At 46.6% G+C, this 21,377-nt stretch overlaps 1 protein-coding gene across 2 annotated transcripts; it reads right to left on the reverse strand.

Annotated features, from left to right (window-relative positions):
- Positions 1-904: 904 nt before the first annotated feature.
- On the reverse strand, positions 905-20,413 carry LOC134980482 (ERV-BabFcenv provirus ancestral Env polyprotein-like). Of its 2 annotated transcripts, none has more exons than XM_063947325.1 (2): positions 20,145-20,413; positions 905-3,448 (listed from the first exon to the last, which is right to left on the reverse strand). In XM_063947325.1, the coding sequence occupies exon 2, from the start codon at positions 3,166-3,168 to the stop codon at positions 1,237-1,239; it is 1,932 nt and encodes a 643-aa protein (XP_063803395.1). In that variant the 5' UTR covers positions 3,169-3,448; positions 20,145-20,413; the 3' UTR covers positions 905-1,236. The 2 variants fall into 2 exon arrangements, with proteins under 2 accessions (XP_063803395.1, XP_063803396.1); XM_063947326.1 differs by lacking the exon at positions 20,145-20,413 and adding an exon at positions 19,744-20,117.
- Between the last annotated feature and the right edge of the window lie 964 nt (positions 20,414-21,377).

Raw genomic sequence — 21,377 nt, forward strand, 5'->3', positions numbered from 1 at the left:
ACCCCAACACATAAGCTAGTCCCCCTGTTCCCTTACATACACCCAATAATCCACTACCCCCACCACACAACCTACTCCCACTGTCCCTCCACATGGTCATGCACACCCCATAATCCCACTTCCCTGTGTAGCCCGCACCTGGGTAGTGATCTCCTGATCTCGGCCGCAGCAGCAGTGCATGGCCCCATCAGCACAGTCAGAGTGTAGCGGGCGGCTCTGCAGCTCAGCGTCAGCTCCACTCAGGGCTCCTCTCCTCAGGATAGCCGAGCGGGACCAGCGCAGCGGGGGAGCTGAGACAGCCGCGAACAGGGAGCAAAGCAGTGTCCAGCCGGAGATACTGCTGCTGGCAGCGTCCGTCCTCCGGACGGTAGGCGGGTGTGTGAGGGTGACGCCGCCGGAGGGCATAAGGTATGTTCAGGCGCCGGGTGGAAGGAGGGAGGGAGGGAGGGGGAGCGGCAGGCTATGGACGCTGCACAGCTTAGTGCTACCCCCTACCACTGCCCAATCACAGCTAACTGTGACGCCCCTGTCAAAGAGGCACTTATAGTAAGTGCCGCTTCAGGAGCTTTTTTCAATGAGCTTTTGCTGCTCATTTCTTAGCTCCGCCCCGCGCTTCCGGCCATTTCATATGAATAGCGTGAGGCACCGAGAGCGGTGCCTCCTATACACATTTAAAACACTATTTACAATGTAAGAAATATTAAAATAATACAAAGTCTAAAACATATACCTCTTTGTATTATTTTAATCATTAATGACAGGGGAGGCACTGCCTCCCCTGCCTCCTGAAAGGATATCAGCCTCTTCTTGTACCCCTCGATTTGATGGCCACTGACGTCAGTGAGAGCAATCCTTAAAATTACAGATTATACACGACACCATGTAATTAAGAATCACTCTCCGTTTATTGTTCATAACAATGGTATATAAGGCATCATTGTCTAGGGAGGGATTGGAATGTCCAGGGAGGGGTAGGCAAAAGTAAATACTTTATTGGTTTAACTTTACTGCATAGGAGGGATAAAACAGGCTACATGGGGGGGGATGTAGGATACAGCCTAGTACTTCATCTAGGGGTGGTGATTTCACACAGTTCCCAACAAACTATGGGTGGAGCTATATTCATTTTATGCAATGCAAGCTAAATCCAAGGCAAAAGAAAAAGAAACAATATTTACACAATGCACACTGACAGAGGAGATTTAACCCTTCAATCCCCTCTTAGAATCATGATTGTTATATGACATGATTCTTAAGTGAGGCTCCTTTCTTGTTCCTCCAGTTCTTGAGATATTGGGCATAATCGTCGGGTCCCTTACTATCAGAGGAGGTGACAGGACTGGTGGTTATATCATAGTACATCAGGGCCTTATCAATGCCTTTGGAGGTAAGTTTCTTTCCACAGGGAATTACACAATAAACTATAATGCCTAAAAGAATTAAAGTTACAAGTATGAATATGCTTATTTGCACAAGAGCCTGTTTCCAATTTTCAAACCACCCAAAATATTGGCTCCATGGGTTATCAATACCTGAATTTTTCTTAAGTTCTATGGATAAGGTTTCTAACTTGTTTATGGCTAAAGTAACCTTACCGTTGGGACCAGTGTTGTCAGGAATATATGTACAACAGCCTTCCACCTTACTAATGTAAACACATGTACCGCCTTTTTCTGCTAGAATCATGTCAAGGGCCATTCTATTTTGGAAGGTCATTTGGGAAGTGGCTTCTAGCTGTTCAGCTATACCTTTAAGAGCATCTTTGGTATCATTAACAAATCTTTGTTGATTATAATATATATAATTAATCCAGGCTACGTTTTTATTTACAGTTACTATAGGGAACAATGATTCAAAACCCGCAGCCACCTCATCTCTAGCTTTGAACTCATTTGGAACACCTCTTGGGACCCCTATAGCATCAATGTATACGTGGGGGTCAAAGCTACCTCCTGGGAGTGCTCTTTTCTTTCGATTAGCAGGAGTATTAGAGGGAGGAGTGGGGTCATCGGTGATCATTAGGAGTGGCATTATGACTTTGGCCAGGGCACACTCACCATACCATGGTGTGTCTAATTTACTTCTAAGTTTCATATCCCCACATATGTAATAAATGTCGCCTAATGATCTAGTTTGGTTGACTAAAACAGTTGTTCTTTTATTTGCACAATACCCTGGTGGGAAGGTTTTTAAATTTCTCCCTGTGGTGGTGTTAGATGTATAACAGGTATAGTTTCCAGGATATATGGTTATGGTGCTTCCTGGGTTGGGATTTTTTGACAATATGGGATATTCCCTTTTCCACATTTCGCACTGACTGTCATTTGTTTTGGTGTCATTAAAAAGGCTGAAAAAACAATTTTCCTGTTCTAGGGGTATATTAAGGGGCACTGTACCTAGGTGGGGCCTAGATTTGCCACAGACATAACAGTTACTTTTATTATGTTTGCTAGCACTATACTTCATCCATTCTAACCAGAAATTGATGTCAGAGAAACCAGTTTCAATAGCTAGGGTGTCTTTAAAGGTGGGATTGTTAACGGCCATCATATCCTTGAAGGTGGTTATATGAGGTTTCAAGAGGTTGGGGCGTGGTTTAGGGGGCTTGAGCTGGGCATACTTTTCATTGTTAAACATATCCTGTAACAAGAATGGTGTAAGGGATGGGTTTAAAAAAAAGGATTCACCTAGGACATAGGTGCCTGCATCAGTAGACTGGGGATGTTTTATGCTTAATATGAATTTACTATCACATCTGTTTTGTCTATGAAGGGTAAGACGGGTAAGCAGGGACTCACCATATTTGTCTTTTCTTGAGAGAGCCTCTTTGGGCTGGTATCCATAACTATGGCCAGAATTCCATCCCACTGATCCCCAATACGCACATTTATTTCCCCAATATTTACTAGTAACACAAATATAGGCTTCAGTGGGGGTATTACGTGTACCATACTGATCACACTGCCAGGCATAATGTTTGTTAAGACAGGGAGCAATGGTACAGAAATCTATTTTATAGGCGGCAACCTCAGTATTGGAGGAGTTATACCAAAATGTGTAGGTGCCGGATTTTTGTGTAATGTCTACTTCAGCTGTAGCTTGGCAAGTGAGGACCATTAGGATTATCAACATAGTCCCCAGGATAGAGGTAGGGGACAGGTTCCTCATCCTCCTCTGTTCTTCTGTCTTCGCTAGGTGGGAGGTCAGGGCTGTCTGCCCCCGTTCGTACCTCGCTGGAATCACTTGCTTCCCTCTCTAGGTCTGGTCTAGGAACCTTTTTCACTCGGGATGCATGGATCCAGGTGGGGCTTTCCTCTGTCAGGACTGCTGTTCTGGTTACTGCTACGACCTCTGTCTCTGGACCGTAGGTAAAGTCTCCTGGGCTCTTGTTCCTGGGGAGCACCTTCACCACGACTCTGTCTCCGACTTTAAAGGGGTGTGTAGGTTCCTGTGGATTCAAAGGGTTTTTACAAACAACCTCATGTTCAATTTCATTCAGTTTTATTATCAGGGACCTGACATACTCTTCTCTGATAAGTTCTAGATCTCCCTCCTGTATTACTAATGGTTTCTTAGCCCAAGGTGTAGGGAAGGGCCTACCCATTAATATTTCAAAGGGGGAGTAACCCAAAGTCTTTTGTGGTGTCATTCTGATCTCTGCTAGGATAATAGGAAGGACCTTCTTCCATTTATGGAAGGTACCCCCTGTGGCCTTCCTAAGCTTGTCTTTGAGGGTCCTATTCATGCGTTCTACGACCCCTGAACTCTGCGGGTGATACGGGATGTGGAACTTCCATTCCACCTGCAGGGCCTTTACCAAGGCCTGTGTAATTTTTGCTGTAAAGGCGGAGCCTTTATCACTATTGATTTGCAATGGGCACCCCCATCTGGGGATGATTTCCTGAGTTAGGATCCTAGCAACTGTCTTTGCATCCTCAGATTTAGTGGGGAATACCTCTGGCCATCGAGAGAACATGTCTACAATGACCAGGGCATATTCCTGTTTACCAGTACCTGGGATATGGGTGAAGTCAATTTGCAGGTGTGTAAAGGGTGTGGTGGGGTATTCAAGATGCTGATGTTTTGCCTTGTCAGGGTTGTTGGGGTTGTTTCGCAGGCAAGTGATGCATCTACTGACATACTGATCTACTAATGACTTGGCATCCGTGACATAGAAATCATTACGTAAGAGTAAGGTAGTTGTTGCCTTACTGTGGTGTCCTATGCCATGGTAGTGGGCAATAAACAAGGGTGCACTGGACTGGGGTATACAAGGTTTCCCCTCTTTGCAGATTAATCCTGTTTTAGGATTCTTCTGCAAAACTGGGTAAGTCCAGTCAGCTAGGTCGGCATTGGAGGCTGAGGCCTGTAACTGGGTGATCAGGTAATGGTTGTCGAGAGCTGGGGGGGTCATGATGGTCATGTGGGCCTGAGTGATGGGCTGTGAGGCTGCATGTTTGGCAGCAGAGTCAGCAAGGGCATTTCCAAGGGAGACTGCATCCTTCCCCCCGGTGTGTGCCCTGCAATGGAGGATTGCAATGTCAGAGGGTAAGGTTATGGCATGCAGAAGGTCAGAGATGAGTTGGGCATGTGATATGCCTTTTCCATCAGCTCCAAGGAAACCACGGCGTTGCCAAATGACCCCATGGTCATGCACGACGCCGTACCCGTATTTGGAGTCAGTGTAGATGGTGACTGGTTTATTCCGGTAAAGGTGACAAGCCCTTGTGAGAGCAATGAGCTCTGCAGCCTGTGCTGACTGGTAAGGAATGGGCTGTGCTTCCAGAATAATGTCAGGGAGAGTGACAATAGCATAACCCGCTTGGTACGTGGTGTCATTGGGTCTGCTACAGGAACCATCTACAAAAATGACATCCGCGTCGGGGACAGGGACAGGGGACATGTCCAGTCTGGGGGATGTTTCTGACTCAATGGAGGCTGAGCAGTCATGGGGTTCAGGAGGGTGGTCTTCAGGACCTTTGAGCCCCAGGAGAGCGTGGAGAATGGGTGCAGGACCTGAAGAGTTGGTGGCATACTTAATGGTGAGGGAGGGGTTGTTCAAAAGGAGAACCTCATATCCACTAAGGCGCTGAGCTGACATGTGTTGTGTGTGTAACCCTTTTAAAATGGTTAGAACATCATGAGTGGTGTGAAGTATTGTTGTGTGGCCTAGGGTGAGTGTGGTGGCCATTTCAGTTACCATTGCACAGGCTGCAAGTGCCCTGAGGCAAGCAGGCATACCTTGCACAGTGACAGGCATTACTTTGGAAAAAAATGCCACTGGGCGCAACTTTCCTCCATGAAACTGTGTGAGCACCCCCGCCATGGTTTTACAATTGTCCCTTGCAAACAAATGAAAAGGTAGTACATAGTTGGGGAGGCCAAGTGCCGGACTTTTCATTAACATACACTTTAAGCTTTCATATGCAGTTAACATTTCTTGTGACCATTGTACAATATTAGGTTTGTCTTTCAGTGTGGCTTGTCTCAAAATGTTATCATAATAGGAACAATCAGATATCCACTGTCTGCAGTAATTTACCATACCCAGAAAAGACAGCAGTTCTCTCTGGGTAGTTGGGGTGACCAGGCCCAATACAGACTGAATGCGCTGTGGACTGACTTTCCTTTCCCCCTGAGTGAGCACAAAACCTAAGTAATCCACATGCTTCTTACACCATTGCATTTTTGTTTTGGACACCTTGTGTCCACATTCACAGAGCCAGTTTAACAGTGATATACCATCCTCCCGGCAGGCCTCCTCAGTTTGACTACAGAGCAGCAGATCATCTGCATACTGTAGCAGGACTGAACCATGGTGAGGTTGCCAGGGCCCCAATGTGGCCTGGAGTACAATGCTATAGACAACGGGTGCGTCAATATAGCCCTGGGGTAAACGACACCAGGTGAGTTGCTTGCCCTCAAAAGAAAATGCAAAAAGTAACTGTGTCTGTGCATCCACTGGAATGCTAAAAAATGCATTTTTTAAATCAATCACAGAAAAAATTGCAGCATCTGCAGGGATAGCTGAAATGAGTGAGTTAATGTCAGGTACAATGGGTGCTATGGGCACAATGAGTTGGTTAATTGCCCTGAGGTCTTGTACAAACCTTACACTACCATCTGACTTAGCAACAGGGTTGACTGGTGTGCAGTAAGGTGAGATTATGTGTCTGAGAATGCCTTGTTGGAGAAACTGTTGTATCATTGGTCTAAGACCTTCAACCTTCTCTTGTGACAAGGGGTATTGCTTTTGATAGACAGGTTGTGTGTCAGGTTTCAGGGTTGCTCTATATGGTGTGCAAGGAATGAGGCCAGTGTCATAGGGACCCTCCGACCATAGAGCAGGGTTCACTTTGTCAAAATCAGGTGTAATGTCTGTTGCCTCCCACACCGGTAGGTGTGGGGACTCGACCTCCAGGCCACTGCTAGTGGGTGAAGGGAGAATGGAGATTTCGAGTTTGCTAAGAAGATCCCTTCCCAGAAGATTAATTGGACATTCAGGTATTACAGTGAAATTGTGTTTACCCATATACGTGCCTCCCGTGGTTCTGACACTAAGGGCATCTGTCAGGTAAGCATCTGTGGGTATCCCATTGATTCCCATTGAAGGAGCAGTCTTTTCCAAATGACCATCGTACAGGTCGACACACAAAACACTAGTAGTTGCCCCGCTATCTACCAGGAAAGGGATTGCTCTCTTTCCTATAATCAAGGTTAGTAGCGGTGGGTCCTTCCAGTGTCTGGTGAGTTGGGCAAAGGCTGGGATACCCTCCTCCGGGCCCCGTCAGTGGGAGGGGTCCTGCCAGTCAACTCGGAATCGGACATGATCCTGAAAGGGGTTGTTGTGTGACTGTCGGGGATGATCCCGGGAGGGAGCCGGAGCTTGGGGCTGTCGGTGGTTTTGTGGGGGACAAGGGCAATCCCTTGCCCAGTGATCGTCCCTTCCACAGTTGAAGCAGGAGGTTTGTTTCCTGCTGGCAGAGTCAGGGGGGTGGGGTGGCCTGGCTTGTGGGTTTTGATATCGGGCTGGATTGCGGGGTGGGCCAGTAAAGTGCTGCTGGCGTCTATCTCCCCGGTTTCTGTGATTTTGGTAATTATGAGTTGGGGCATTCTGCAAGGGTTTTTTAACATCAAAGCATCCTGCAGCTTCCTTTTCATATAAGTGCTTTTCAAATTCCTTAATATTATCAGAGGTCCAGGAAGAAACACCTTGCTTAACAGGGACCATAACAGATGGCAACAAGTTATTTACAAAGGTAGAAATTAGTAAATGGTCTGTATCTACAAGAGTAAGACCTGCATCTTCAGACCAACACTTTTTAAACCTCTTCCAAAACTCAGTGACAGTTTCAGTGGGCTTTTGTTTACATGCTACGGCAATAGGAAGAGAAGCTCGGGTTTTAAAAATCTCTTTCATATGGGTCTCAATTTCCTTCCACATCTCCGTTACACCGTCCCCAGTATTGAGAGGGTAGCGAACGGCATCGTTAAGGGTGGTAGGAGTGTTTATGGTGGGAATCTTTTTCCAATCCCACCCGTTGTAATGGTCTATAACCCCATCTATGATCAGCTTCATATCTTCTTGAGTATAGCTGCGTCCTGTGCAAGCCTTTTTCAAGTAAGCTATGCAGCCGTCAGGTGCAACAGTGGGTTTGGGACAGTTCTTAACAATTCTGTCTAAATCCTCTATTTCAATGGGTTTCTTTAACAACTGATCCCCTACTGTCATGAAGGGCAGGTGCTGGGTGGCGACACTGCTGGCATCAGCACTGTTTTCAAGGAAACCAGTGCCGGATCGCGTTATGGAGGGGGTAAGAGGGTGGTGAATGATAACAGTTGAGTCAGCGTTACGGCGGGAGGTGATTTGTTTGTTAGGAGTAGGGGCACTAGGGGCGGGGGTGGTTACGTCTATGTGGAGGGTACTGTCAGGGGGGGCTATTCCTCCTGAGCCTCCTTCTCCTTCCCCTTCCCCTCCTCCCCCTCCCCTTTGCATCGGCATTCGTGACAAAGCAACTGAGCTTCCTTCTCCTTCCCCTTCCCCTCCTCCCCCTCCCCTTTGCATCGGAATTCGTGACAAAGCAACTGCAGCTAACAGATCTGTGTCTTTTAAGGAGGGGTATAGGGGATTGTAAGGCGGGGGAGAAGAATTTTTCAGAAACTTGTTGCTTCTAAATTCCTCAGCTTTATGCAGTCTGGAAGTTACAGATTTTATTCTACGCTGTTTCTGCTTGATATTCTTGTCATACCAATGAGGTGCTATCGTGAGCCATTGCTCTCCTCCAGCACGCATATATGTCATGTCCCATTGTGGGTCATGATCGTACCATGGCCAGGCTTCCTTGTCTTCCAGACAAAGACCTTTGACCATGTCCATATAAAAGGGATAATTAATACCGTCACGGGGGAATGGACTGGGGCTGCCAACTTTCTCTGTCCACCCCGCTAAGTTATCTACCCAAGGGTTAACTAAATAATAATCTGTGGTGGAGTTACGGGCAACATATTCCTTACATGTTTCTCCTGGTAAAGGTGGAGGATAAATGACTGTCTTACTCTGACCCCCTCCCATAGTAAAGAATACAATCTACACCAGCTTTCTACGCAATTTCTACAACAACTTATAACAACTGTCTATGCAATATCACAACAAAAATGCAGTTTAAAAAAAAACCTTCTATACAACTTCACAACAAAAAGACTTTCTATGCAATTTACAAAAACTTTCTATGCATGCATTAGTTAACACCAGTTAATTAGTCATTGACAATATCACAATATTATCTGTATAATGAGAACATGAAATCTTTTGACGGGTACGCTTACCTTCGTACAAGATGTCAGAAAAAATACAGCGTTTTAAACAGGAAGCAAGAAAAGTGTTTTGAGTAAAGATATCTGGCAGACGAAAACTTACCAGCCGTCTGGACCAAACATAAGAACTTATCACACTACAAACATACAAGAATATAGGCGATCAAATCGGGGTATTTTCTACGTTACGTATAGACCCCAGGTCTATTTTTTAAGTATCCCAGATACTAACGTCTTTGGAGAATTGCGCTTTTCTCAGACGTATCTTTAAGTCCCAGACATTAAAGATTATATGGTATCCCTGATACCTGTTTTATGGCTTTACATAAAACTACGTAATATTAAGTCCCGGACTTAAATATTACCTTGTCACGTGTTCCCGGAACACGGAGCGAGTTCAAATTCAGTGTTTGAACGCAATCCCTTACGGAAAAGACAGACAATGAATTCTCTATCTTACCGATTCGGGGGCGATCAACTGAATCCAGGACTGAGCCCCCACTTGAAAGGATATCAGCCTCTTCTTGTACCCCTCGATTTGATGGCCACTGACGTCAGTGAGAGCAATCCTTAAAATTACAGATTATACACGACACCATGTAATTAAGAATCACTCTCCGTTTATTGTTCATAACAATGGTATATAAGGCATCATTGTCTAGGGAGGGATTGGAATGTCCAGGGAGGGGTAGGCAAAAGTAAATACTTTATTGGTTTAACTTTACTGCATAGGAGGGATAAAACAGGCTACATGGGGGGGGATGTAGGATACAGCCTAGTACTTCATCTAGGGGTGGTGATTTCACACAGTTCCCAACAAACTATGGGTGGAGCTATATTCATTTTATGCAATGCAAGCTAAATCCAAGGCAAAAGAAAAAGAAACAATATTTACACAATGCACACTGACAGAGGAGATTTAACCCTTCACCTCCCCTGACTGCACGTCCCTGCCACAGACCTGCCTACACTCAGCAGCGTGTGCTAACTGTAACACAATGCTGCTGCTGTTGCTGGCAGGACGGGGGAGCTTCAGAGCTGGGGCAGAGCTACTCCAGCCGGGGGGCCCCCTAAAACTGTGAGGCCCGGGGTACGTACCCCCTGGGCCCACCCTTAATCCGTACCCCCTGATGCCCCCTCTCCCTCTGTCTCCACTAAATAGACGCTGTGTGCATGCTAAGCAGAACAGCGAGTACAGGAGCTTCCCAACTGCCCCCCCCCCCCCCCCCCCCCCACCTCGGGACACTGCGGCCCGCGGGTGGGACAGTGGGACAGACCCAAAAAAATGGGACTGTCCCGCGAAAATCGGGACAGTTGGGAGGTATGGCAGTGTGTGAGGGGGTATGCCATACAGACAGACGGGCACCGGCTCACTGTGTACTTGACCCCCCACGTCAGCATACTCAGCAGGATCTCTCTGACGCAGAGGAGCGTCACTTTCTGGCACACTCCACGCTTCTTAGCTGCAGTTTTGTGGGGCACCTGCCGCTGTGCAGGTTCCGTACTGCCTCTGTTATCTCCAGCCCCGGCAACCCCACCGCTAGCTGCAGCGCTACCGCCCGCAGTGAGGTGCGCCCAGCTCCTTCACACACTTTAGCCGGCGGGCAGCGCTGCAAAAGTCCGCGCTGCTTGCAGGCTCCGACCCCCTCCTCCCTCCAGCCGCAGCGTCTCCTGGGGGCTAACCAGTCACTCCCAGTCTCCCCTTACCACAGTGCCCGGCAGCCGCGAGCATGCTATGACCCCCTAATACCAATCTCTCCTGTGCCCTGTGTTCTGTCATGTCCCTGTCACCCCTATCCTGGCCCTGTCAACCAAATCCTGGTCCCGTCGCCCCTATCCTGGCCCCGTCGCCCCTATCCTGGCCCCGTCGCCCCTGTCCTGGCCCCGTCGCCCCTGTCCTGGCCCCGTCGCCCCTGTCCTGGCCCCGTCACCCCTGTCCTGGCCCTGTTACTGCATACTCTCCAACTACCTTTTTGGCAGGTACAGTACCCGCAGCGCCTCCAGACCCCTCCCCAATGCACCACACCTCCGCACTTTCCCCTCCACCACATGCGACACTCCACCCCTCCCCCACACGCTGTGCCTCCAGACCCCCTGCACCACCAGCGACTCCCACTCCCCCACCACCCACAGCACCTCCGGACCCCCTCCACCATCCACCCCCCATATATGTCTCCCCCCACACCTATCCTCCTCCACCCACAGCATCTGCAGACACCCTCCTCCATTCGCGGTCCCCCCCTCACCCACCCACGGCACCTCCGCACCTGCCCCTCCACCATCTGCAGCGCCTCCGGACCCCCTTCCCCATCCGCGCACCTGCCTCTCCCCCACCGCGGTGTCTCCGGACCCCCTACCCCACCCCCGGCACCCCCGCCCGTTCCCATCCCACAGCACCTCCGGAACCCTTCACCCATCCGCAACATCCCTGCACCTGCCCCTCCCCCACCTGCAGTGCCTCCGGACCCCTCCCCCATCTACAGCCCCCACTCTTCTGTCTCTCCCCCACCCGCAGCACGTCCCAACCCTTCCCCATCCGGGCCCCCCCGCATCTGCCCCCCCTCCACCTGCAGCATCTACAGACACCCTCCCGCATCCGCAGTCCCCCCCGCACCCGCTCATTCTGTACATCGTGCCCTGCAGGTGCTGTTCACGCCGTCGCAAGGGGCTGCGCCTCCTTCACCATCGCACGCCCTTTCATTGTGCAATATTTAACCACTAACAAAGGAATGCAGGTAATACTCCATATAATACAAATATTGAACCCCATATAGGCATGCAAGGGTTAAAGGGGCGTAGCCCCTTGCGATGGTGTGAAGAGCGCCCGTAGGGCGCGATGAAGCACCTAGTTTAACTTAATTGATTAATGTCGCTGAACACACGGAACAGGAGGAGAGGTGCCCCCCTTCAAAGCAGGAGCCCGGCGGCAGCTGACTCCGTTGCCTCCCTGAGTTCTGCCTCTGGATATACTCACAAGCATATATACAAGCACTGAGTACATTTTATAAGAACTGTGTACTGAAATATGATGATTAATGATGTTTGTTATTGTTATTGCTTGATGCTTTTAGTATGTTTTGTTATAGGAAGTTTTGAGAAAGTTTGAGAAATTTAGAAACAAGAGACATCTCTAAAGGCCCGTACACACTGGTCGATATATATTGGCCGTTCTCTTGAACGGCCGATATATCGCGGGACCGTCGGCCAGTGTGTACGGCCGATACGTCTGTGAACTCCGTCGTTCACAGAGGTATCGCGTCGGCCGCGCAGCACAGCCGACGGCCAATATATCTATCGATATATTGGCGCGTCGCTGTGTGTGTACGGGGCGGTCGGCCGCCCGCCCGTACACATGCTGTGGCGGCCGGCGGTGATTGACAGCTGAACTGGGTGGGCGTGTGTACACGCCCGCCCAGTTCATGACGTCAGTCCCCGACGGATCGGGCAGTGTGTATGCTGCACACACTGCTCGATCCGTCCATAGATATATCTGCAGATCAATTGATCTGCAGATATATCTATTAGTGTGTACCCACCTTTAGCGAAAGGGGAGGATATTGACATGTAGCTAAATGGTTAAACGCTGCAGGCTGTCTCTTAACTGCGTGTTATTGTGCATTTACTGTACAGTGATGGACAGCTGGACAGTACTTCGGGCCTAATTCAGCATGAATTCCACTCCTTCCACTAACATGCGGGGTCCAACCAGCACAGGGCAAGGCCACACCACATGCCGGGTCTCCTCACCTCCCCCGCACTAAAATGCGAGCTTGCATCCTGCAAAGGAAGTTGCCTGGCCGTCATGTTTTGGGTTGCAGCGGCTGCATGTCACAACACGCAGCCGCTGCGGCCAGTCCCGTAAACGGTCCGGACATGCCTCATTGTCCAGACCGCGGCCCCCAATGCCGCAACGTTGTCCAGAAAACGTTGCCCTTGATGATGCCCCATCACCGCCCCCGCCATCACTTAGATGCGATTGTTTAAGTCCTAGTGCATGCACCCAGAAGTGCGAAAATCGCTGAATAGCGATTTCCACACTTCAGAGATCGATGCTAAATCAGGCCCCTAGCCCAGGAGAGATTGATACCTTATCATTTTGACTGTTGTGTATCTTCTACCACATGTATTCTGTTACCTTTAATAAATCCTACTCTGGTTTGAGTCAACATGTGGACCTACCAACTTGTAGGCATCTGTGAATAGTCTTCAGACTTTAAAAACTCCTGCTAGCATCCTATCTCCAGGCCCCTAGCTCATTACATTATGACTTAGAATAGAGGCCTCAATACAACAGAGGAAGAATGGCATAAGATTTTCCTTAAAAACCCCACTAGCTCCACTTCTATATTAGTCCAAGAAATTCAAAATAACATTTTAATGTAGTGGTATAGATACCTTACCCTACTTTTCAAAATATTCCCCTCTACCTCAAAGGTTTGTTGGCAATGTAATCCAGAGCCAGGTAGTCTCTTGCATATGTCATGTGAAGGCTTACTCATTCAACTATTCTTGAAGGAGGATTTTTAATCTCCAAAGAAATACTGAATAGTGATGCACCAGAGGATGAAGATTTTTTTGGCTGATGCCTCAGTCCACAATGCCGAATGAGCACTTACAAAAAGTCTCTTATATGCCATCTAAGTAACGTAGCCAGGGTTGTGATTACATTTTTCTGGAAATCATCTTACCCTCAAAGACTGGTTTTTTAGAACTGGCTTTTATATGTCAACAGAGGATATCAGTCTTGAGTTTTGTGCAACCTGGTTTAGCTGGTTGAACATTAAGGAGATGGGTAGCTATAAAAACTGCTTCTTCCAGTTAGCTCCATAGATCGGCTTCATCCTCCCATTGGGTTTGCTTTGATACTTTTCTGCTGCAGTTCTCATCCTCCATTCATGTGCACTCGTGTAGGGGTCATCCACGTCTACGGTTGCTATTTTACACATGATCCTCAAGGCACCCCAACGGTCCAGGTTTAGATCCATGCTTGGCCACAGATGACTTATTTAGTACCTCAATCAATTTGATTTAACCATCTGTGATGAGCTTTGGACATACTTTAAACCTGGACTGTTGGTGTGTTTTGAGGACTGTGTTTGAGAACCTCTGGTTTAGGGTATTTTTCTTTGCTGTTTGTTAACTACTACTACCTTTGAGCAATGATATTCCAGTTGTATTTATTTCTATTGGTAGTACTTGCGAGTTGGTTTGATTGGTTATTGCTGATGCATTACTAATTTGCAAACATTTTTAAACAGAAATAACTGCCGTGTGTTTGTGCCGCTGCTCTGCTGCTTAGTTTACCCAGTCAGCCTTTGGCCGATGTTGGGGAACAATATTGTGAGCTGTGAGGTGGTCAAACTTTATTGGAAATGACTGACAATTAATGTTATTGAGGTTAATAAAACTATAGGAACTTAAAAAAAAAACAGCTCAGATTATGTGATTTTAAGATGTTTTAGCCATTTTTAAATAAAAAAATACAGATCCAAAACCAAAATACGTGAGGACAGTTTTGGCGAAACCAAAACATGAAGTTAATACAGATCCAAAATCAAAACAGGTAGGTCGGCGCACATCTCTACTAGCTTATTTACACCCAGTGGTGACACTAGGGGGGTAATTCTGAGTTGATCGCAGCAGCAGGTTTGTTAGCAATTGGGCAAAACCATCTGCACTGCAGGGGAGGCAGATAAAACATGTGCAGAGAGAGTTAGATTTGGGTGGGTCATTTTGTTTCTGTGCAGGATAAATACTGGCTGCTTTATTTTTACACTGCAATTTAGACTGCAGATTGAACACACCACACCCAAATCTAACTCTCTCTGCACATGTTATATCTGCCCCTCCTGCAGTGCACATGGTTTTGCCCAACTGCTAAAAAATGTCCTGCTGTGATCAACTTGGAATTACCCCCTAGGATCGGTGAAACCCGGTACAGCCAATAGTACGAAAAAGGGCATTCAAAAGTGGGAGTGGTCTCTCAGAACGGGTGTGGCCTCATGGGAAGTCCAAACTGACATCATTATGGGGCGTGGACTCGCTGGAAGCCCTGATTACCCAGCATCCCTGGAACTAATGGCTGCAATGCTGTCTCTTAGTCAGTGACAGGAGCCGTTTGCTGCAGGGTACTATCACACTGCAGCATCTTGCTCCTGTCACTTGGAAGGGTGACACCATACCTGCACCCCCTTTGTGACACCTGTGTTTATACTTCACCCAAATCTAGTCTCAAATGTGCCCAGAGCCATAATAAACCTCATTATTTACTAAAAACACTGGGATGCAGTTAAGATACCGCCTGTCAGGATCCCTGCAGTCGGAATACCAACGCTGTAATCTGTATACTGTTTACCCAAACTATATGGTTTTCTCTTTTTTTTATTGGTCTGATACCATATACCCATTAATATATGTTTAATTTTAGAATCATCTGACACCTCTTTATTTTATGAACAAATATATTCTGAAGGTTTTACCATCAACGTCCTTTAAATTAACCCTTTTTAAACACTAGTGTGGCAGCATTATTACTGTTTTAACTACAGTACATTAAATTATTTGTTATTGTACATAATAGTTGGAAATATTATTAACAACAAACACTAATTAAGGCCCAGATTTATCAATTCTTGGAGAGTGATACATAGCACAGTGATAGATGGGCAAATGTATTAAGCCTGGAGAAGTGGTAAAGCAGTGATAACGCACCAGCCAATCAGCTCCAATATGTAAATTAACAGTTATGAGCTGATTGGCTGGTGCGTTATCACCTTGCACTTATCACTGCTATATCACTTCTCCAGGCTTCATGCATCTGCCCCAGAGTACAAACCAACCAGCTCCTAACTGCCATGTTACAGGCTGTGTTTGAAAAATGACAGTTGGGAGCTGATTGGTTGGTACGTTATCGCCTTGCAGTTTATCACTCTCCAAGGCTTGATAAATCTGGACCTATATTTGTGGATTGAAGGTATTAATGTTATTTGATTCCATTATATGTCAATAAATGCTGTGTTGTATATCTGATATTGTTCAAGTTTATTCTATTACCCTTTAAGGTATACTTTACCCACTATCCCGGCAATATCATTTGTAGTTCACACATACATTTATAAATACTATATACACATTCCCTCCACTTCAAAGAACCCTAATTCCTTACAAAGAAACAGCCGCATATGAACAAAAGAAATATATTTATTTAAAATATGTACTTTTTTTTTCTTAAATAAATAATTTGACATAAAGGTTTATATGGCGTCCTCTATTACGTCGATGTACTGCAGGATATTATCCAGGCTCCTTCGTATGTTGCTGATTTCCTGATGGAGCGCCTGCAGGTAACCAGGCTGCCTACAGCACATAGCTGCTGCAGGAAATGGAAACTCCCTCTAGGATAGTTGATGAAACAAACACAACATACACTGCTCAAAAAAATAAAGGGAACACTAAAATAACACATCCTAGATCTGAATGAATGAAATATACTTATTAAATATTTTGTTCTTTACATAGTTGAATGTGCTGACAACAAAATCACACAAAAATGATCAATGGAAATCAAATTTATTAACCCATGGAGGTCTGGATTTGGAGTCACCCTCAAAATTAAAGTGGAAAAACACACTACAAGCTGATCCAACTTTGATGTAATGTCCTTAAAACAAGTCAAAATGAGGCTCAGTAGTGTGTGTGGCCTCCACGTGCCTGTATGACCTCCCTACAACCCACACAAGTGGCTCAGGTAGTGTAGCTCATCCAGGATGGCACATCAATGCGAGCTGTGGCAAGAAGGTTTGCTGTGCCTGTCAGCGTAGTGTCCAGTGCATGGAGGCGCTATCAGGAGACAGGCCAGTACATCAGGAGACGTGGAGGAGGCCGTAGGAGGGCAACAACCCAGCAGCAGGACCGCTACCTCCGCCTTTGTGCAAGGAGGAACAGGAGGAGCACTGCCAGAGCCCTGCAAAATGACCTCCAGCAAGCCACAAATGTGCATGTGTCTACTCAAACGATCAGAAACAGACTCCATGAGGGTGGTATGAGGGCCCGACGTCCACAGGTGGGAGTTGTGCTTACAGCCCAACACCGTGCAGGATGTTTGGCATTTGCCAGAGAACACCAAGATTGGCAAATTCGCCACTGGCGCCCTGTGCTCTTCACAGATGAAAGCAGGTTCTCACTGAGCATGTGACAGATATGACAGAGTCTGGAGACGCCAAGGAGAACGTTCTGCTGCCTGCAACATCCTCCAGCATGATTGGTTTGGCAGTGGGTCAGTAATGGTGTGGGGTGGCATATCTTTGGGGGGGCCGCACAGCCCTCCATGTGCTCACCAGAGGTAGCCTGACTGCCATTAGGTACCGAGATGAGATCCTCAGACCCCCTGTGAGACCATATGCTGGTGCGGTTGGCCCTGGGTTCCTTCTAATGCAAGACAATGCTAGACCTCATGTGGCTGGAGTGTGTCAGCAGTTCCTGCAAGACGAAGGCATTGATGCTATGGACTGGCCCGCCCGTTCCCCAGACCTGAATCCAATTCAGCACATCTGGGACATCATATCTCGCTCCATCCACCAACGCTACGTTGCACCACAGACTGTCCAGGAGTTGGCGGATGCTTTAGTCCAGGTCTGGGAGGAGATCCCTCAGGAGACCATCCGCCACCTCATCAGGAGCATGCCCAGCCATTGTAGGGAGGTCATTCAGGCACGAGGAGGCCACACACACTACTGAGCCTCATTTTGACTTGTTTTAAGGACATTACATTAAAGTTGGATCAGCCTGTAGTGTGTTTTTCCACTTTAATTTTGATGGTGTCTCCAAATCCAGACCTCCATGGGTTAATAAATTTGATTTCCATTGATCATTTTTGTGTGATTTTGTTGTCAGCACATTCAACTATGTAAAGAACAAAGTATTTAATAAGAATATTTCATTCATTCAGATCTAGGATGTGTTATTTTAGTGTTCCCTTTATTTTTTTGAGCAGTGTATTAGTAAAATCAGGCGCAATTATGCATCAGTAACACTTCGTTAGGCTCTTCCATACATTAGACAGCTCAGTGGGGCTTGGTTACTGCACATGGATTGTTAGGAATGTTATTACAGGATCCTACAGCATGGCACAGGAAGAATGTTTATGACTTTTTTTAGATTTTATTGTAGACTGTATGCAAAGTAGCAGTTCTGCAGATAATGCTGACGGAGGATGTCTGTATAAGAGCGGAAAAGCCAAGGTATGCAGAGACTTATGAAATGTATCACTCATGAAACAATGGGTAAATGACGTGATCTGACGGACTTTGAACGTGCAGTGATTGTTGATGCTCGCAGTACACGAGTGGATCAGCAGACAAAAACTTGGGTCTGATCGCATGGCCAGTGATCTTAAACTGGATGCTTCAGTGGAACGGAGAGTGGGCAGACTCTCTCAGTCCCACAGTTGGGCAATACAGCATTGCACATAACACAATATGGGCTACAGAAACAGAGGCCTGTCCTTACGCCACTCCTGTCTGTTGCAAAAAGTTTGTTCAGGAACACAGGAAATGGGTCATGTGCTGTGACGAATCACATTTTCAATTACACCATGCAGATGGCAGGGAGAGGATATGAAGACAACAATATGAAAGCATGGATCCCTCTGGACCCGCTACCATGAAACCTTCAGGGACTTGAAGATGAAGTTTGAAGTTTATCACATGTGGGATATATTCCCTACAAAACATACCGACAGTAAGTAGAATCCATGCCTAGAGGAATTCAAGGGTAAAAGGTGGCCCAACAAAGTACTATCCAGTCATCATAATAATGTGATGGACAGTGATGGATTTCCCACCAGGTATTTCAGGCACGTGCCTAGGAGTGCTATTACCGAGTGTGGCACAGCAGGTAGTTGACCCTGCGTCAGAGCCACTGTTTTGTTATCATGTAGCACCAGTGTCACACATCGCAGTAATATGACTTGTTTCTGCACCAGGTGCTGAAGCATCATGACAGTGCTTCACTCATCTCTAGTTTCAGGACATATTTGTAGCCCTAAAAATAACATAGACTGCTTTTTCCATCTGGAGCCGGTTCTACTGGCACATGGGAGCCGCCATCTTGTCCATAGTCAGCTGCTAGCTATTCAACCAATTCCTGCTCTTATTTCCATGATCCCTGTGTCCAATCTGCAGCTAGGACAGCCAATTTAATTCTCTCCCTGCTCACTTCTCGTTGCCAGGGCAACTTCTGCTGATTCCTGCCTGTTGTCCCAGAGTTTGGCTCCACAATACAGCTTTCCATCTGCTGCTGTGTTCGCCTTCAGTACCAGAATGTCGTGCTGCATTCTGTGTATACTCCTGTGCTTACAGCTGTCTCCTGAGTAAGCTGTATTTCAAGCTGAACTCAAGCTCAAGTCAACCCTGGGACTAATACCATAACAAGGCTCCGGAGCGGCCTGTGCTGGCCCCGCCCCATGACGTCTCTCATAGGATGCGGAGCCGCCAGCTTCAGGAAGTATAGCACTGCCCAGATCATCCAGAGGACACACCAAATGACTACACAGACTACAGGGTTCCAGCCTGTATTGTCCAAACAATACAGAGAATAAATAGGATATCGTAGTGCGCAAATATAGCAGCTGGTATAGTCTCGAAGTTTCTAAGGAGGTTTTCCTTCACCCCTCACCCATATAGTGTACAACAGAAAAATAGAAACCAAGACTTAACTAGCGCTCTCTTAGTTTCTTCTGGTCCTTATGCTCCCATGGAATCTCATTGCTCAGGGTCGAATCCCATGTGGAAAAAAAGTATATGTGTATATAGTGAAGTACTATTTTAATAATCAACATATAACACATAAAAGTACATCCAATAAAATTGATATAAAATCCAATATATTGCACAATCCCTTCAAGCATGTGTATGAGGACGGGCTAATTACCAGATGATTATGAACTGTGGTTTAGACAGTTCAATCAGCGCATGAAAGATGTAATGTGGGGTTACCGGATCTTCCCACCATGCCACTCAGATCTCATCGAGAGCCTGGTCCTTGCGTCCGTCCTCAGGCTTGTTCAGGAAACAACCAACGCGTTTCTACCCCTGCCTGGGTTCTTTCTCAAGGTTTGCAAGCTAAATGATTACCTTCCTCTCACTCCTGACATTTAAACCACATTCTCCCAATCAGAAGGCTAGGCACCCAGCTGAATCCTATACATTGTCATTTACTACAAGTCCCATGATCCTCTGCCAGAGCGTCCATAGCCACTTCCTGTCCTAATCCTCTATACAGCTTCTGGGCGGGCTTGTTGCCCTGACAACCTTCGCTCCCTCTCCACATACCTGAGGGATGCATAGGTATTCCTTTAGTTTCACCACGCCCCTGGTCTGTGCTACGGACCGTTGTCATGACGACCCGCTTCTCCATGTGTGATTCTATCCCGTACACTGTAGCGCGACGTCACTTCCGGTCCCGTTGCCATGGGAACCGGACGCTCTCGGCGCTACGATCTAGCTGTGTCCTGTGGCGGATTAGATGTTCCTCATTAGGACAGGATTCCTATCCAGGCCTCCCTGCTTTGGACACCCAAAGCCTCCATTGTTATTGGCAGGTTTTAACCGTGATTCATTTCTTCCCTTAACACCGTAACGTCACTTCCGGTCCTGTTGTCATGGGAACCTGAGGGCTTGATCTTTTAAATCCTGGGATTTACCCTGTCATCTGTACAAGTGGGAAAAAAATTCTTACGGGTGGCAGTCCTTATCAAATGTTGGCAAATCCCCGTGCAAATCTTCCTCCATGTCTTCCTAAAATATGATTTAAGGGAAAGTCACCATATAAAATCCAATTTAAAAGAAAATCACAGAATAATAAAAATGTAAAAATATAAAAATATAAAATATTACAAGGATAAAATAAACACATCCAATGCACCCCCTATTCTTAAAATGTAAACTAAAGAAACCACTTCACTTCGAAATCCGAATTGATCCCTCCCGGTTTCAGAGTGCCAAATTCATATATTAGCTGCATTTCTTTCTTAGCTAGCTGACTTGACACATCCTTACACCTCCAGTTGTTCTTTACATGTGTTATTCCGCAAAACCGTTTGATGGCTAAAGTGCTACACTGATGTACGACCCTGAAGTGTTCTGACAATGCATGCGTATTCAGGCCTTTCTTTATGTTCCTCAAATGTTCGCCAATACGAGTTTTCAATGCTCTGGAAGTACGTCCCAAATACCAGAGGCCGCATGCGCACTCTATTGCATACACAACATTCGATGTATTGCACGTAATGAATTCGTTTATTTTCCAATCTCTTTTATTGATGGTAACCTGTGTAATTTTGCTGGTGTCTGACCGGATTCCTCTGCAGCCCAAACAGAGACCGCAGCGAAAAAAACCTTTTGATTTTATCGTGCAAATGGCTCTCTTGGGGGGAAAAGCACTCCTAACTAAGTTGGTTTTAAGATTCGGGGCTTTTCTGAAGATACACTTGGGTTTTGTTGGAATTATTTTGCCTATCACCTGATCTTTTTGTAATACCTTCCAATGCTTTGCTAAAGTTTTCT

The sequence above is a fragment of the Pseudophryne corroboree genome, chromosome 12 (assembly GCF_028390025.1).
Source record: "Pseudophryne corroboree isolate aPseCor3 chromosome 12, aPseCor3.hap2, whole genome shotgun sequence".
Lineage (NCBI taxonomy): Eukaryota > Metazoa > Chordata > Amphibia > Anura > Myobatrachidae > Pseudophryne > Pseudophryne corroboree.

What these genes read in the sequence shown, in the direction of transcription:
- LOC134980482 (XM_063947325.1), bottom strand. Translation starts at nt 3,168, where the DNA reads ATGAGGAACCTGTCCCCTACCTCTATCCTGGGGACTATGTTGATAATC.